We start from the raw sequence: 18,627 nt of genomic DNA on the forward strand, positions 1-18,627 counted from the left end.
TCCCAAAAAAGTTCTTAAAGCAAAAAATTAGTTTTTCATCCTCAAGCCTTAGTCATTTGAGTTTTTGTGACTGCAAATTGATCAACATCTGCTATTTTAAAGAATGTTTTGATTGATTGATCAATTGATATTTTGGCCCAAGTCAATTACCTAATAGTGAAATTTCCCCCTTCATTTTCTGTTGTAAGCAGTGTGAGCATCCTAGGTGATGGCCTTCATGATGATAGTAGCCACTTGGATTTTTAAGAGCACTCCTAGCTAGTTCCTTTGGCTAAAGGGTTTTATGACGCCATCCCCGATCCAACAGCATCAGTTACCTAATCTAAATTGTGCTTCTAACAAAGTAGATAATAGGCGTTCAAAAGGTTCAAACTCTTAAAAATGCATGTTCGCTTTTGCACGCATACAATTTTTGTTCATATTTGTGCTCTCACAACCACTGATGCTTAAGCAAGATGTGTGGCATTTATTATTCATACTGTCTGCACTTGTGGTTTAGCAGTCTGCACTGAAAAGGCAATAAACCAAATAAGGAGAAAGCCAAGTTATTTTGGTCTCCAATGTTCATAGTAAATACTCCATCAGAATGAACATTTTAAAAAGATTTCAGTGGACTTTATTTTTTTTTCCCTTTCTCCCCTTAAAATTCTCTAGTGACTTTAATACATGTGGCTGTGCTCAGTAGGCTTTTTTTGGCATAGGGGTGGGAAGCAGGATGAAAGGAGCCCATACTGGCCTTGCTTGCCAGACAAGTTTCCCATCTTTGTAAGAGCAGGGGTGGGCAGAAAAAAAGATATTTTTTTATTGGCACATAATTTTTTTTTTTTTTAAATTGTGGTTTTTAAATAGTTTTGGCTACGTCTCTTAAACCTAGTGCCCTTTAAGTGTGTGTGTTGTATGGAGGCACCAGAAGGGGAAAGAAGAATCTAAGTTAGTATCACTCGCAAAGAAATAAATTCTTATAAAATAGATGGCATTGGCTGAAAAAAGTCCTGAAGAGCTTGATCCTGCAAAGTGCTGAATATCATCTGAGAGGTGTCAAGCATCCTTATTTCCCATGGAAGCCAGTGGGAATAGAAGACATTTGGAAACACCATATCTGACCCAAAGTTAAATGCTTTCAAAATTACACCCAGTGTAACGTGTATTCTCCATTTGTAATGTGTCCTGTTTCTTACGTCTTTTTTTTTTTTTTCACTTCATGACACTTTTCATCTTCACATGGCCATGTTGTCTTGCAACTTGTTCGATTTCTCTTTTCAAGGCTTAAATATTTTTGGGGGGTGGTGAACCCCTTGCCAGATTTAATCCCTCAACCACGAAAACCATAAATGTTTCCAGTGTAGGATAGAGCCAAAGACAACCTTAGAGACAGCAAGGCTTGTTGGGAAAGAGCTAAGAGAACATGATTCTCAACTGAATGCCTGACTATTAACCTTGTGAAAAGACCTGTCGAATTTCACCATCATTTGGGGGGGTGGGGAGTACTTTGTAAATAAATTATTACTTATAAATGCTTCTTCAAATTACCAAAAGTATAACTGGATTCAACAGCTATCTGTTGAGATGGGCTGTCACCATTCCTTAAGTGTGATTTAACAAGTGTCATGAACATGTTAGCAGTAGCTGTGTTCATATACACTGTAAAAGGGCCACCAGACATTATGGAGGCATGATGAACATACTTTTAATATTATGATAGTGAAACTTGCCAGTGTAGTTCTTAACTTATGAATTCATGGTGCAGAAGCTGCTGATCTGATGAATGGAAGTGTCCTAATATGATACTTTTTCATATGCAACATTTCAGCAAAGAACAACTGTGAATACTGACTATTTATAGCTTATTACTTTGTGTAGCTTGCAAGTAGAAATTTTTGGTTTCTCGAGTAAAATAGCTATACGCCCTCAGGATATATAGCATTCTCTTGTTTCAGAACCATGCACATCATTCATAGAATATAGCTGATTGCATAGAAGTAGCAGTGTATATAAAATTAAGATGCCATTTGTCTGTTCCTATTTAATAACTAGACCATTATCTTGCAGTGTTATTTTTGTGAATAATTTTGCCTTTGGTCCTGAGGTGGATCACCAACTGAAAGAGCGATTTGCAAACATGAAGGAAGGTAACACATCAAACTTAAACTCTTTTCCGTTGCTTTTCTGTTCACTATGGGAGCTGCTGAATATTCTGCTGGTTTTTTTTTTGCTGTGCAGTAGTAGATTCAGGGTTTACTAGCTGCTGCAGCATGCCGTCTGTTCCTGATGTGCTATCTCTAGCAACCAGCCTCCAGTTTAAGTCTTTTGGAATCATAAGACATCCCAGAAGGTCTATTGCGTTGCTTTAAATGTTCCTACTATATATGTATGCAAATTGTTTCTGTGACAGAAGGGCATTTCCATGGCAGCACCTTTCATAATGTTTTTTGAATATTTAATCCTGAATGTGTTTTTCAGCTTTAAATACTCTATTTATATGCAAGTTTAGCAACATCTAAAGCTCAAAGAGCTTTGTTCTGTACTTAAAATAACACTAAGATTATATTTAAAAATTCCTAACCTGCACTAACACCTTAGATCATTGCTTCTGAAACTACAGTCTGCAGAGCCCTTTGTTGTGCTCTATAGAAAAACGCATTGAGAACCAAATCGTGAGGGATTGTGGTGATAGATCTTTGTCCTACGAATTTACCCACAGATTAGAAAAAATGGAGAAACCACTTCCCTTGATTAACACTGAAAGTTCTAAACCATTAATCTTTTAATCCTAGCTTGCTTTTCACACTTTACTTAATTTCACTGTCCAAAGTGATTGGTCTCATTTCATTTTGTTTGGTCATTTTTTCTTCTGGTTATTACGCATTATACCAGTGGTGGTATGCTTGGGTTCGGATGGTTCGGGGGTTATTAATGAGGAAACTGATCCTTCTGTATCGATCTCTGTGGTTCAGATACTCTGTTCGTGGTGATGACATATTTACAGTCATCTGAAGCCAGGTTGGTGGGTTCCATTCTGTTCCTTGTGAACAGGTATGGACACGTGGACAGCCACCACAATGGCGACTAATTGGAGATTCTACCTCTTGTCTGAGTAAATAGACCAAAGTCTAAATGGACTTGGAGACTGGACTGCCTTCTCTTCTTACTGGTGGCCCTTCATGTCAGGCCTTAAGGACACTGATGACTGGGGCAATTTGCATTGCCTCTGCTCTTGCTAAAAGAAAAGGAGTACTTGAGGCACCCTAGAGACTAACCAATTTATTTGAGCATAAGCTTTCGTGAGCTAGAGCTCACTTCATCGGAGGCATAAAGTGGAAAGTACAGTGAGGAGACCTCCTTACTGTACTTTCCACTTTATGCCTCCGATGAAGTGAGCTGTAGCTCACGAAAGCTTATGCTCAAATAAATTGGTTAGTCTCTAGGGTGCCTCAAGTACTCCTTTTCTTTTTGCGAATACAGACGAACATGGCTGCTACTCTGAAGTCTGCTCTTGCTGTATATCTTGTGGCAGTGATAAGGTTTCGGTCTCCAAGGGTGTGTTTACATTTCAAAAAGAGACCTGTGGCAGCAAATCGGAGTCTGGGTCAACTGACTGGGGCTTGTGCTACAGCGCTAAAAATAGGTAGTGTAGTGCAGTGTAGACATTCCCGCTTTGGCTGGAGTCCCGGGCTTTGAGACCCATGCCGCTCACTGGGTCTCAGAGCCCAGGCTCCAGCCTGAGGTCAAATGGCTACTCGGTTATTTTTAGCTCCGTAGCATAAGCCCCAGTCAGTTGACGAAGGCTGAGAGACTCACTGAGCCGGGGTGTATGGGTTTTTGTTTTTGTTTTATTTTTAGTATAGACACACCACAAGATCAATTCAGCATGTTCAACTAGTACTAAATTCATTAGGTGAATTGTAGTTTATTGAGAGGCCATGTGCTCTCATGGATTAGGCATGCCTCTGGAAGCTAGAATCTCTAGAGTTCAGTTGTACTGTGCCACTGAGCAGTCACTCAGTCCATCTGTTTCTCTTGTTTAAAATGGGGATCGTTATACTTACCTATGTCACGTGGGTGTGGAGTATTCATTAGGTAATATTTGAACATGGAAAGTGTTACCGTTAAATACCCAGGGTTTTTTCCTCCTGAGAAGTTGAGCCGTAAAAGCTAGCAGTTGGAAATGTCCAGCAATGTCATGATGGTCTTTAACTTGGCTGGGGTACTTTTAGTTTGGTAGTTTATTCCTGCCCTTCAGTCCTTCAGACACGTGACAATTTAACTTGGTTGTGACACATATTACAAAAATAGTTGTTTTAACTGCTATTGTAAGGCAAATGTATAGAGTGGGCTATCACAGTTCTAAGTAGTTGTGGAAGCAGGATTATTCCCTCTGAGGCCAAGCCTAAGCATAAATAAAAAAAGTAAATTCCACAACATTATAGCTGTGACACAAACCAACCAAAGTCAGAAGAGTTGCAGTATGTTTGATTCTTTAGCTTTACTTCAGAGTTGGGCTTTAATTTGTATTTAATTTAATAGAGGCATGAGACATGGAGGCATCATGCACCAGTAGATAGGGTACTGGACTGGGAATCAGGAGACTTGGGTTCTCTTCCCAGCTCTAACTGTGGTGGCTGGGGACTGGACTCGGTAACCCAGGAGATCCTTTGTGGTCCTACGTTCCTAGGACCTTCAGCAAGGCACTTCATCTCTGTGACGCTCCCTGTTGGTATCCTGGGTTGTGAGGCACCTCACTACCACCTGCCCTTAATGTGAAGCAGTCTTGCGTGTGCCTGCGGTGGATCAACTCTTTGAAACCACCAGCCTCTGGCAACACAAGTGCTGCCTTGCACACTGTCACTTCCTCTATACAAGCTAGAGATGGGAACCCCTGAACCCTGTGAGCGTTCCCTGTAGTGTCCAGCCCCTTCTCCACTGAGCGCTCACTGAATTACCAAGCTTACTGTTCCCAAACGGGTTGTAAGATTCAGCTCAGGATCACTACTTTGCTTCACTCCACAGCATTTAGATACATTTATAATGAAAACAAGAATGGTTTTTTCCCCCCAAAGATCAGAGATTCAGGTGATAGTGAGTAAGAATATTGGAAACAAATGGTTACATTTAAAACAAAATCATAACACGTTTTCTACAGACTAAACTGTTAACCTCCTGTCTAAAAAAGTCTATCACACCCTTTGTGCCCTTCTTCTCCCCCCATCCGCCTGCTGTGCTCTTCATTTTTATCCAAACCTGATGAAGACCCCTTTTTCGCAAAGCAAACTTGTTGCCCATTTACTTCCTCAGTGAAGAGTGCCAGGGTGTCATCTTTATCCCCTGAATATTCCAGAGCAAACCTTTGATGTGTAAACATCCCCAGTCTTCCATGTTTTCCCCCCCCAGTTACTTCTCTCTCCTTCATTAGCATTCAGTTCAGACTGTTGGGTGGAGACCCGCTGAGAACTATACAATACTTAATTTACATTTAAACACACAATTGGATAACCTGTTTTTCAGGTGATGACTAGCCCCTAGACACAGAATTTAAGAACATAATTTTCAGTGTATATATGTGACTTCTTGCATAATATGCATTCTTGGGTTTTGCAATGATGTTGCTGATCAGTGTGACATCAGCTTTTATGTGAGACCTCAGACGACACTCTTTTGGTAAGCTAGAATGTAAATATCACACTCGGGAGATTCGTTTAACCCCTCTGCACCCCCTGCTTGCCCCTTGCCAGTAAGAAGTTCCTGGGTCACAGTGTCTGTGCCTATATTTCCCCAACGGTAAAATGGGGATAATTATCCTTTTTAGAATGTTTTGAGATGTGTACATGAAAAGCCCTATCTAAGAGCTACCTAGTGGTACTATTATTTGAATAGCTTGGATGTTGTCAGCGGTGGTTTTTTTTTTTTTATATCTTTACCAAAAACAAAAACCCCAAGCTTTTTTAAAGTGACTCAGTGGTGTTAGTGCAACTGTTCATGGTTGCTATTCTGGCACTAAATATAAAGCAATATATAGCCCCTACTTTCTCCAAAGGGTTTCTGTCAAAGAGTAGTGGTAACTGGATCACTTACATCTTTTTTCCCAGGTGGCAGAATCGTGTCCTCAAAGCCTTTTGCACCTCTAAACTTTAGAATAAACAGTCGAAACTTGAGTGGTAAGATTGGCCTTTCTCTTTGCTTAAATGTGACTATATGGTGTTCAATATATGACTTTTTTTTTTTCTTTCCAAAAGGGGAAAAGCTCAGTAGAAAGCTACTGTTGTATGTTAAAGTTAAACACCAAGTTGACAGGTGCCTTCCAAATATCAGAGAGAGAGAGACATGTCACGGCTCTCTAAGTATTGATGAGACTTTGCATATTAAAAGCTAAAGTTTGTCATCCGCACTTAATCCTATCCAACCTGTCTCATGCTGACCAAAATGGCTCCCTCTCACAAACTCTCAGCAAAGGAGTTTACTTCCCCTAAAAACAAACTGCTATAGGAATTCAGATAAGAAGGCCTCAGAGGAAATGACCTTCAAATATTGGGTACAGAGAGAAAGTGTGGAAGTTCAATTACAGGACCTAATCTCATCCAATTGCTAATTTACATGGGAAATACAATATCAAATAAATAGGCCTGCAGTGTTCTAGTCCTGGGCCTCATTCCAATCTTAATGGCTTTTAAATTTTTTTTAGCTTTTAGGGAAATACTGTGTACTTAGAGCTCATGGCACCAACATCTGCATTTCCCTGGCGTAACAGGAAAGTGCGTTCTCTTGTTCTGGGGTCCTTCACGCATTCATCTCACCAGATTTCCCATAAACATCTTTATTCGCCAGTTTTTGCCCGATGAGACACAGCTGGCGCACACTGCCTCTGGTTATTGCTTTGCTTTTAAAATCTGGTTAAATGCTTAGTTAATAAAACTGCATTGGTGACAATAATGTTACCTTAGTTTAAAGCTCTTTGTAATCCAACTTCTTTGGGACATTCTTAATTCCTCTTCTGGAGGGGGAAAATAATAAAATGGGGTATGGTGAGAGGGGAGACTTTGGGACAGGTCAAAAATTGTTTTTAAAAGTTTGGTTAAACTAGTTTGGTTAAATCATACCGGCTGTATCCTAAACCTCATATTTGTCTGCATATAATGTTCATATACATTCAGACTCTGGTGGATCAGCGTCTTTCAGCAGAAATAAGTATCTGTAATCTCTCCTACACAGTCATGCTATTCACTCAGGCATTTGGTTGTTACAATTTGTTATGTAGATAGGATCCAGTAGTATTCTGTATCTAGGCTTAAGGCCTTGGTTACAGTCAAAGCTTTATCCTGGATATGTGACCCCTTTCCAACAAAATTAAGGCCCTGTCCATACTGTTGTAGCAATATTGTCAGTGGGTTCTTTGAACAAATTATTTTGGAAGCATAGTTGGGCTCACTGTTAGATTGAAAGCCCACTGTAGCTCCTTTTACTCCGGAATGGTTGAGTATCTGCAAGCAGAATAAAAACTATACAATCACAGAATCATAGAATATTAGGGTTGGAAGAGACATCAGGAGGTCATCTAGTCCAATTCCCTCCTCAAAGCAGGACCAACACCAACTAAATCATCCCAGCCAAGGCTTTGTCATATGTACCCTAAATATGCATTTTGCATATCACAGATTTTTACCTAAACTCATAGTGATATGTGGAAAAACTACCGAATTACTTAAAATATATAAATTAGACCACAGTGTTTCCAGGTCTATTTGAGCAGTTAATTAGCACCATATAATATGACTGAATATATCCTCTTTCGGAAAGGATTTACTCACTTGGCATTAGGGCTCTGTGTGTGTGTATTCCATGTAGATCACTTTGAAATGTTGGGGGTAGAGTGGTTAAGTCCACCGTGCAACTGGTCAGAGTTCCTGCATGGACTGGCTTGGCTGGGTAGAAGGCGTTCTGTATGCTAAGGCTACCGTTGCTGTGTTAAAACACAGTTCTGAAACTGCTGGGCCACTTTTACTTTTGATAAATGTGAGTGGGAAATGGGGCTCACCTTGATTTCCTAACTGGCCTTTTTCCCTTCAGATATTGGCACTATAATGAGAGTTGTGGAGTTATCACCACTGAAAGGGTCGGTTTCATGGACCGGGAAACCAGTTTCTTACTACCTGCATACTATTGATCGCACCATAGTGAGTATAAACATAGGCCAGTGAATCTTTCATTTTTCCCTTGGAAGCACCGTGTTAGTCTCATACTCTGGAATTCTTAGGGTTCTTCCCTATCTTCCTTTTGCATTTAGGGACATGCATTATGGCTCTTGGGGGCAGGGGACAATTTATTCACACACCGTAGTCTCTTAGCATGCATACACGTATCCAAATTCCACTTCACCTTTGATTCCTTCAGTGCAGCAGGCTTCTCAAAGGATGCAATTCTGTGGAGCTCTGTGGTTGTCTGTATGTAAATAAATGAGTCAAAATACGCTTACATATGAAGAAATGTAAATTCCTCTAGCATTATAATTCATTGACTTTGCTGGTGTTTTTCCTACATAATAGCTATTTCATTCTGAGTAAAGACTAGAGAGGAAATTTTAAAAAAATTAAAAGTGTGCTGTATAATAAATGTGTGAAGCATCTCCTGCTAGGGCATCAGGATACTTTATAATAATTCTCAATCTGAATTAAACTTTGAGTTGCTCTAGCATTAGCCTAGGCATCTTAAATGTGACTGTGCATTCACCTTTATTTTTTTTTTTTTTTTTGCTTCATAAACAAAGCCCATAGAAATGTAACTCTTATTTTGTGGAGAAACACTTCACCTTCATGATCTGAATTTTTGTAACCTGCTTGTACAACCTTGTTTTGTAAATCTGCTCTAGTTTGCCTGTGTTGTAGATGGGTATGTTAGAATGGAGATAAATGTTTTACTTTCGTTCAGTACTAGAATAGAGTTGCCTTGTATTGAAAATAACCTTCTGGTGACTAGAGATATAGAACACAAAGCTTTATAATAAGGATGTGCTGCATTGAAGATGATAAACCATGTTGAGGCTTGGACTGTGTCCCACTACACCACATGCTTGCTTTTTTCCAGAAAGAATGAAATGGAAATAGCTTCTTGATGTAGCTTATCAAAGGGAAAAATTGTCAGAACAGCTGCAATTTTGTACTCCTGTTAGAAATCAGTGTTTTACGCATCAGTGTATTCTGATATGTATAATGACTATCTTATCTTTCCCTTTTCAGCTTGAAAACTATTTTTCTAGTCTCAAAAATCCAAAACTCAGGGTAAGTTTTGTTTAAATTTCTTATAACGTATTCAGAGTAATGACAGGTTTCAGAGGAGCAGCAGTGTTAGTCTGTGTTCGCAAAAAGAAAAGGAGTACTTGTGGCACCTTAGAGCCGGACACATTTATTTGAGCATAAGCTTTCGTGAGCTACAGCTCACTTCATTGGATGCTGTAGCTCACGAAAGCTTATGCTCAAATAAATTTGTTAGTCTCTAAGGTGCCACAAGTACTCCTTTTCTTTTTTCAGAGTGATGAAACATCCAGTATGATCATTTTAAGCATTAGCTTTATAAAGACAACAGAAGCAGATGGGGAAATATGTTTCAAGCTCATCAAGAAACAATATCTGTAGACAATCATGTTGGAATGAAGTAACTCGTGACTGCAGTAGTGCTTTGACAGCACATCCAAATAAAATAATAATTCTTAAAAATGTATCAGGGAAGCCTAGAGTCCTTACAGTTTTCCACTTGCATTGTATTTAAAGGATTATTAAATGTTAATGACATTAACAGGCCAGATTTTAAGAATTTAATGATGGCTTAATTCTCCTGTCTCAATGCTGAGCCTTGTCAGTTAGTGAGTTTTTGAAGAAAGGCCCTCTCAGCTATTACTTTTGGACCTACTATTCACTTGGAAATGTAACCTATGTCATTGATCACTGTGCTTTACTGCAGTGCATGGAATTCAAAACTCCAGAGGCTTCTGAGACGGTCTCACTGAATGGGACATATTAAATAGTGGTGAAAGATGATGGCTTAGATGTAAATTACAAATGGCTTATGGGGCTAGACTTTTCTGTACCAATCTAGGAAACATCTTGCATTTGTGGAGCCTCTTCATGTCAAGCTTTAGGGCTCAGTCATTGTCCTCCAAACCTGACCTTTAATGGCATTTGAGATGGGGTTAATGGTAGCTGTTAGATTTGTGGGTTTTGGACTGTTGATTTCAAATTTGAGAGAGTGAGATTTTGACACTAAGCGTGGAGAAAACCCACCAAATTTTGTCTTCAAATATTTGTGAACTAATCACATAAACTATTTTTTGGCAGTTTCCTGGCTGCTAACAATGAAGATATTGAATTACGATGAGAGAGTTGGAGTTTGCCATAATCCCCTGACTTACTTTTACTTAGTTCGTAAAGATATTATAGTTGGTAGAATTGTCAACGCATTAAACCTCATCTGGAGAGTACAGGAAGTGTTTGTGGAGTTTCATGTCTTTAGTGACTAGGCAGGACTCATGCTTTTTCAGCTGCTTTTCATCTGGACTGTCTTATCTACAGACTTTGTTAGGATTTAATTAGGCTCTCTTTCATAGAGTTGATTCATGACTTTATATGGCAAGGCCCTTAAAGATGCGCAGTGATGCAACAATACATGAAATGGTGGTTATAGATAAGGTCATTGATGTTTTAACAGGCTTTTTAAAAAAGTACAAAGACCTACCCGTTAGGGTGGAAAACATGTGGCTCTCTCCCTCCCTTGTGGTTGCTTATCTGCCTAGATGCTGTTTAGGAGACTGCCATGGAATATAGTGTAGCTCTTAAAGCTAATTTAGGTTGCCTTCCTTTTCCCACCTGCTATTGTCTGGGACAGGGTAAGTCAGTGTCTTCCTGCCTACTAAGAAAAGATGTTCTGTCATTCCTTAATCACTCTGACTAGTCCTTACGTTATCCGTGCCTATCCCAGAGGAACTAGCTTGGCAAGATTGGAGTCTTTACTTCAAAAGGGAGAATATAGCAACTGTCTTTTGGGCTTATTCGTGGATGTTTTTTAATGCCATTGTTTAAATTGCCTTTAGGAGGAACAAGAGGCAGCTAGACGTCGTCAGCAAAGAGAAAACAAGAGCAACACAACTACTCCAACGAAGGTGCGAGAAAACAAGGTCAACTCCCTCTTGAATATTTTACACAAAAAACATGTTCTCTCTTTATTATGGCTCGAGCTTGCAGTCTGCACTAACCATCAAAGCTTGTCTACGTACGGAGTTTGACCTGAAAATCTGTTCCAGAAGAGCTCCCTGCATGGATACACTGTTAGCAATAAAAAACACTTTATTTCAGAATAATCAGTGTTGTTTGTGAGCTCTTCTGGAACAGTTTATTCCAGAGTAGAGTTTCTGGTCTCTTTCACCGTGTTGACAGGCCCTTACTCTTGAGTAGGGGTTCCTAAACATTTGCAAGGGCCATACCACATGTTAATAGTTTGGTATGTGGACCACACGCTTTCCCAGCCATAAATGCACAAGCTACCTCCTTGTTATAAAAGCAGCAATTGCTCACATGGATAAGTAATAGGAGGAAAGTTTTGAATGTGACTTCAGCTTTTATTTCAATGCAGTTTAGTAGCTTGTAATAAGGCTCCCCGTGAGCAGCAAGTTTTGTATGGATCACTTTGGGAAATCCTGCAATGGATAGATCCAGAGGAGAGGCAGCGTAGTGTATTGATCATAGCATACTGGGTACCAGGGACAATTCCAATCCCAAATCTAACCACTAACGCTTTGTAGCCTTAGGCAAATTACTTAATCTTTGCGTGCCTCCATGTCCTTCCTATAAAATGGGGTTGATACTTGCTTATTTCAAAAGGGTGTGGTAAAGATTAACTGATATTCTGCAAATGCAAATGGCTAAATATTAGAAAGCTTTTTCTCTTCAACATTTCTTTAGGATTCTGGTGCTGAAGAAGAAAAAGTTGGGACAAATGCAGTTAAAAAGACATCTCCCTCCAAAGCACGCAAGAAAAAGCTGAGTAAGAAAGGAAGGAAAATGGCAGGGCGGAAGCGAGGGCGTCCCAAGAAAATGAACACTGCAAATACAGAGCGCAAGACCAAGAAGAACCAAACTGCACTAGAGCTTCTGCATGCTCAAACTGTGTCTCAGACACCCTCATCCTCTCCTCAGGGTAAGCTGAGAAACTCAGCGGTTGTCAGTGGAAGAGCGTCGTCCATATGAGTCTCAGTTAGTGTCCAGGAAAGTTTTTACTCTTAAGAGTGAATGCTCAGAGCTCTTTGTATTCAGAGACCCACAGGCTTCTAAATCTTTCTTGTCAGTTTCACATACCTCCTCTCCCTGTTTCCTATTGCATTGTGTCATTGTATCATTTGCTTTCCAGCTGGGATGATTGACACTCAGACAGCTGGCTGTTAATGTTAATCCAGACTTCTCCAGAATGGGGGGCAGCAGAACAGAGGGGTTGGCTGAGTTTGCCTTCACTGATGTGTTGGGCACAAATCCTGAGTGTATTTTGAAAGCTGATCTGTTGCATGAGAGGCACTTAGCCAAGTTACTGGGTCCTGTGCTGTAAAAAAACATATTCCCCGATGGCAAAGGGCATCTTCCTCATTTGCTATGTTTCATTACTTAAAATGTGGTCTGCATTACTTTCTCCTCTAGATGCATACAAGTCACCTCATAGTCCATATTACCAACTACCTCCTAAAGTGCAACGGCATTCATCTAACCAACTGTTGGTGACTCCTACCCCACCTGCACTACAGAAGCTGCTAGGTAAGAGTTCCCCTCCTGATGCAGAGAGAATGAAAGGAGTAAATAATGGGTTGATCACAGTTTACTATCTGGGTCGTGGTTTATATCATTGCTGTGATATAAAGATTCAAGGGAAACTGAAACACTAAAGCTTTAATTTTGGGGGAAGAAAGGTATATTTTAATACAAAACAGTGAAGTGCAAAATGTTGGCAGCTGGAACTGGATTGGTAATGGGATATGGAGCATTTCACCTGAGGTCCCCTAAAATCAGTAGGCCTGTTTGGCCTTTGTGAAACATGGATTGGGTGTGGGTGGTGGGTGGGGTGGGGTCTTATTTTTTTTTCCCTACATAACCAATGGCCTAATATACCCTTTGTTGGCAATTCCAGCAGAGGACTGAATGTGCCATGGCGAGGCCATTTTGCTCTTAGGGATAGTCCCTTCAGAATAATGATGAGGTCCATTGGCGCCTGGGCAAAGGTGGTAGATGCATGCTGTGTCAAATGACATTTAGTCTCCATTACCTTTTTAAATGGGGTATTTCACTAGCACTAAAATACAAGTCAATAAAATGTCACTGTTAAAATTTGGACCGTGTTGGCAACTATGTTGCTTGTTACAAGAACCTTTACACTGAAGATGCTAAACCTCTGATAACTAAGGAGAGGTTGTTCCTACAGTACGTCTTTGTCTTGCATACGTAACACTGCAGAAGGGAAGGGAGGACCTGCCAGTTCTCTTCCAGCCTCCACCATTGCCAGTGTGTCCGTTCTTTTGCATGTTGCTTAAGTTGAAGCCTTGGTCTACATTTACTGCATTTGACTGTGTTTCAGCTCTCATGTGGCATGAGGGAAAAGGACAGACACTGCTGGTCCAGAAACAACTCTGCATTATTTTAAAATAAGACGGTGCTTTAACTTAACGAATAAGGAACATGGGGGGCAGAATTCTGTTTTCCCAGAATCAGAAAGCAAAGTAGAAAAATAAAATCAGATGTTCTGAGGGCTTTGGAGGACAGTGAGGCTATATGGTCAGGGAGTCTGTTCTAGATGTAAAAGATGTGGAGTTCTTTCTAGGGGGAGACCTGGAGAGCAGTAAGATGAGTTAAAATGGCAAAGTATAGGAAGTAAGCAACAAGGGGTGAGTTCTGTATAAGACACAGTGCCTTGAAGATTAGGAAGAAATTGGAAGTCAGTGAAGAGATCAAGGATCACTGTCATGGTGGGAGGGAATCGGTGAGAAAGATGACTTTAGCTGTGGCTTGATGGATAGACTTGAGGGGTGCATTGTGATTAGGGAGATTACAGTTAATCAAGAGCATGGACTGAGGTTTTGGCAGTGAGGATGGAGAGGAAGGGGGAGAATTTTGGGGTATTGTAAAGAACAAGTAGAGTTTCGCAGCTGTTTAGCTGTGAAGGAGGAAGGAGTAGAATGACCCCAGGCTGTGAGACTGGAAGGATGTTGGAGCACTGTGAGTGCATTTCTGTCATGATTATAATGGGTTGCCTGTTTTATTGCTCCTGCTTGCATTAAAGTCCATTAAGAAACTCCTTTTTCAACACACACATCATTAGGGTCCATCAGCTTCCTGTCTGCTTCCTGAAAATGTGCTCTTAGAAATGTTATAATGAGGGAGCTAATCTATGTGGGTAATGCATAACGCACAGACCAGCTAAGGGTCTAAGTAATATGCTATTGGAGAAAGTTCCAGGTTAGTTTTCTTAAAACATTATTTTTCTTGCAAAGGAAAGCACATTACTGCAATAACCATTCCTAGAGCAAAAAGATGGCGCAAAACGATTGTATTTAAAATAATTGAGGTCAGCTTGCATTGTAACTAGGAGCATTCAGCATTCACCAGAGTGAGCTCTACGGCCTCAGTGTACATGTTAACCCCTGCAAAAGGCAGTAGGGAGAAACCATGGTCCCAAATATGAGTCTTAAATTGTTTTTCTCCCCTTCTGTCCTCCATGCATTTGTGTTACAGACTCTTTTAAGATCCAGTACATGCAGTTCATGGCGTACATGAAAACTCCTCAGTACAAAGCAAACCTGCAGCAGTTACTGGAGCAGGAAAAGGTGAGTGTCTTTTTTTTTTTTTTTAAATTGGTCTCCTGACCATTTCTAGCTATAGATGTACAGCATCCACATCCCCTTCCACAGATATTTGAGAAGATGCCACAGACCCAGAATTCCAGATCAGTATTTACATAATTCCACTGTAGCCCCTGACAGAGTTAAAGGGCCCTGCTTAAGAGAGACAATGCCTTTTTGCTTAAGGCACAGGACTGAGAATCCTGTGTTCTATTCTCAGCCGTACCACCAATTTACTGTGACCTTGATGAAGTTTCTTTGCCTCTCTGTCCCTGTTTCCCCTGTAAAATGGGGATAATGTTCCCTTTTTTCACAGGATTGTCCAGATTTAATTCATTGTTAAATTCCTTTTTATTAAACTCTGTTAAATATGGGTGAGCTATTTGCCTGAATATGGGATCACCTGTACAGATGAAAATGAGGGTTTCCCAACACTAAACAATAGCAGACAGATAGCAGGAATTTGAACTTTCAAGAGAAAGTAGTGCCACACTTTAAAGCACCACCATTTCAATGGCCGCTCTTTCCTCTGATGAGCTTCAGAAGAGAAGGTGACCAAAAGTTACATGAGATGGTCTTTTCCAAACTGGTTACAATCTCAGTCAGGTAATTGTGGCTCAGTAAGAGCTGTTCTGAGATCACAGATGGGTCATATGGGACAATAAAATTGTGCTAGAGAAGATAAAATAGCCCTTATTCTGGTTTTCTGGAATAAAGTGTCCATTGAAAGCTAATCTCTGAGTCAAAATGCCTTTTACAGTAGTATGTGTGGAAACCAGGAATTGCAATGAACCCTAGGCTATAACCCTCAAACTAATTTAACATCAAGAAGTTGGTTTGTTCACCTTATAATAAATGGAAGAACTAAAACAAAAGTAAAGGAATAGCCAACAGTCACACAGCAGGTTGGATAAAATATCCATAAGTCCCTGAATAGATGTTGGGGCATGTTATAAAAACCTAGAGCGATGTCTATAAGGTGCTTGAGAGCCTAATGGAAAGCATTATAGTTGTAAAATTTATTATGCATGAGCTTCCAGTTCAGCTGAGCAAATAAGTATTTGGTACAGTAGCTGAACCAAAAAAACCCACCCCTTGTTTGTTCTGAACCAAAACTGATTTTTTCCCCCCTGTTTTTTCCCTCAACAAAATGAAAATCGGAAACTTTTGCTTGGGTTGATCCAAACAAAATGTTGAGTCCAATTGATATTTCTGAAACTTTTCAAGTTTTTTGGCTAAAACTGTTTGCCGAATTTGCAAATTGTTCCCGTGCCTGAAAAAAATGCATTTTGGGGTAAAATTCATAAATACTTGCTGTGATGACAAAAGTCTCGCAGCTCTACTTTCAGTGCTCTGCTACAGCAGAGCTATCTGTCCAGCAGAGGGAGTACAAGTTCACTATCCAAATATCTTTTCCTTCTTGGTTTTGCCCCAGTTAGGGAATTAATGAGTGCCCTTGAAAATAGGGATTATGATTACGGAGCCAGAATAATGGTTCCTCCACACAACTCTACCTACACAGTAACATTCTAACCCTCAACACCTTGGGTCTTCCATTTCTAAGCCTCTGCCAATCTCAGAGAAGAATGCTGCTGGATTATTCCTATGATGTGATATGCAATCCAGGGTAATAGCATAAAGTCACCAGCCTGTTTCACAGACTTTATAGAATTTGCACTGTTCTCCATATGGGAAGGCTGGTGTTAGCCTTTGGTGAGAATGGTCAACCGCTGCTTGCTGCATTCACTGGGCAAGAAGTGCTTTGAGGCATTGTCAGCGGTGTTTGACAGTCCCCTACCACTTCGGCTTATGGTCCCCTAAGAAACAGAGGACAAAAAATCCTTGTGTTCACATGCTTGGTGTCAGGAAAATGAGCAGCATAAAGTTAATTCTGTCCTCTTGCACAGCCTATTGTGCTGTATACTGGAGTTGTGATTTCAGACTGTATGGAGGAGGGCAAGTTGGTGATGGTATCTGACACCTTTTGCTCCCTGGGGTAAACTAAAATGTGAAACTTTATTTGTAAGTCAAAATCTCTTCATGGAGTGTAGTATTGGGCACTGAGAGAATCACTAGTTAAGAACTGTGAAACCTGAATCCCAAACTGCTCTGGCTAAATAACTTGTTCTGTGGTATGTACTGGTTACAGTACTGCCTCTGACCATGTGTCTTATTATGAAAACCTAAATGTTTTTAATAAAGCTTCTGAAGTGCTAGTATACTAATGTACCTTTAGATGGAGCTATCAGCTACTGTACTGGCTGTAACACTTAATGAAATGCTAGGTGTCCATAGCACAAATGATTTCACAGCCTCACCTAAGCAATGGGTTTAGTGCCATGGTGATTGTGTGTTTTCCTTTCCCAAAATCCTTGGAGGAGGTGACAAAGGGGGGGGTTGATTGTTGTTGAATGTAATACTTCTGCATTTTCCCCTATGTGTAGAACATTGCTCCTTATCCAGATGGATAGCTCTTGAGTGCAAGACTCCTTCTTTTTCCCATCTTCAGCCCTTAGCAGTGAATACTTTGCTCCTACAGAAATCCCCTCTAGAGTTGGGAGATAAATGGGGAAGAATCACAAATTTCTGGTTTCTTTTCCCCTCCACACGCTATTGTTTTTCATAGAAATTTGAACCTTTTCCCAGTTCTACTCCTGTTCTTTGCAGGTATAGGGAGTGTGGGAGACTGGGACACAGAAGCAAAAATGTAAGGAGTGCTTGTGGTGGTCTGGTGAATATTCTATGCATGAATTGCCCTAGAAATCAAAGGGAGAGCAGGTAGTGTAAGGAATTTTGAGAGAGGCTCCTCTAGGACATGACTTAACATATTTCTGATTTTTCCCTGACATACTTTTTTTTACTGAAGTTCTTTGAAAAAGAATATTCTGTGAGAACTTTGGGGATCTGTGTTCTATTCCCAGCTCAACCACAGACTTAGTGTGTCCTTGATGAGTCACTTAATCTCCTTGTGCTTCAGTTTTTCATGTATAAAATGTGGTTGGCATTTGAGTTGCTGAGAGATTATCCTGGTGAATACTACAGAGAAGCCTATAAATAAATATCTGTGACTTTGTTTTAAAATATGGGTTCATCCACAATGTTAAACGCTAGGAAATACAGAACTGCAGAAGTTGGAGATGGAAAAGGTCTATGAAGAAGTTTATTTCCTCTTCTCTTCTAGTGCAGGATCATTCTTAACTGTCCAGTACAGTTTTTAATATTTCAGGTGATGGGACTTCCTCTGTTTATCTTGGAAGACCATGCCACAGTCTAATAGATCTCACTCTTACAATAGGTTTCAGAGTAGCAGCCGTGTTAGTCTGTATCCGCAAAAAGAAAAGGAGTACTTGTGGCACCTTAGAGATTAACAAATATATTTGAGCATAAGCTTTCATGAGCTACAGCTCACTTCATTGGATATCATCGCCTTATGATAGGGTTCCTAATTCTTGCCTGTGTAAGCATCTGTATCATTGAAATGCCAATTGGTGAGGTGGAACTTCCCACACACATTACAATGGGAGTCTGACATAAACTTTGTGGGGTTTTTTTGTTTTTTTTTCACTTTTCCAGGAAAAGAACGCTCAGTTGCTGGGGACAGCACAACAGTTATTCACCCACTGCCAGGCACAGAAAGAGGAAATTAAACGGCTCTTTCAACAAAAGCTCGATGAGGTATGGTTTGGCATGGAGGGAATGGACTAAAAATGAATGTTTGCAGATAAATATTCTTGCTGGAAATTAATAATCCAACACTCTTGAAGTTTTGCTCT

At 40.2% G+C, this 18,627-nt stretch overlaps 2 protein-coding genes across 20 annotated transcripts in view; one reads left to right on the plus strand and one right to left on the minus strand.

Annotated features, from left to right (window-relative positions):
* The window catches only part of DOT1L (DOT1 like histone lysine methyltransferase), a 125,934-nt gene that overhangs the window by 78,178 nt on the left and 29,129 nt on the right, over nt 1–18,627 (plus strand). For 8 of the 16 annotated variants that reach the window (XM_043535915.1, XM_037885593.2, XM_037885597.2 and 5 more), the window contains 9 exons: nt 2,050–2,129; nt 6,084–6,152; nt 8,059–8,165; nt 9,225–9,266; nt 11,072–11,155; nt 11,940–12,174; nt 12,666–12,779; nt 14,748–14,839; nt 18,428–18,529. In XM_043535915.1, coding sequence (XP_043391850.1) covers nt 2,050–2,129; nt 6,084–6,152; nt 8,059–8,165; nt 9,225–9,266; nt 11,072–11,155; nt 11,940–12,174; nt 12,666–12,779; nt 14,748–14,839; nt 18,428–18,529 — 925 coding nt within the window. The remainder of the gene's footprint in view (nt 1–2,049; nt 2,130–6,083; nt 6,153–8,058; nt 8,166–9,224; nt 9,267–11,071; nt 11,156–11,939; nt 12,175–12,665; nt 12,780–14,747; nt 14,840–18,427; nt 18,530–18,627) is intronic. The other 8 variants (XM_043535910.1, XM_043535913.1, XM_037885594.2 and 5 more) reach the window with 3 other exon arrangements.
* PLEKHJ1 (pleckstrin homology domain containing J1) overlaps nt 1–18,627 on the minus strand; it is a 93,760-nt gene that overhangs the window by 33,201 nt on the left and 41,932 nt on the right. For 2 of the 4 annotated variants that reach the window (XM_043535918.1, XM_043535917.1), the window contains exon 6: nt 8,368–8,430. In XM_043535918.1, the coding sequence (XP_043391853.1) occupies nt 8,368–8,430 (63 nt within the window). Of the gene's footprint in view, nt 1–5,071; nt 6,986–8,323; nt 8,431–18,627 lie in introns of those variants that run through there. The other 2 variants (XM_043535919.1, XM_043535920.1) reach the window with 2 other exon arrangements.

This window comes from Chelonia mydas, chromosome 25 (genome assembly GCF_015237465.2).
Source record: "Chelonia mydas isolate rCheMyd1 chromosome 25, rCheMyd1.pri.v2, whole genome shotgun sequence".
Lineage (NCBI taxonomy): Eukaryota > Metazoa > Chordata > Testudines > Cheloniidae > Chelonia > Chelonia mydas.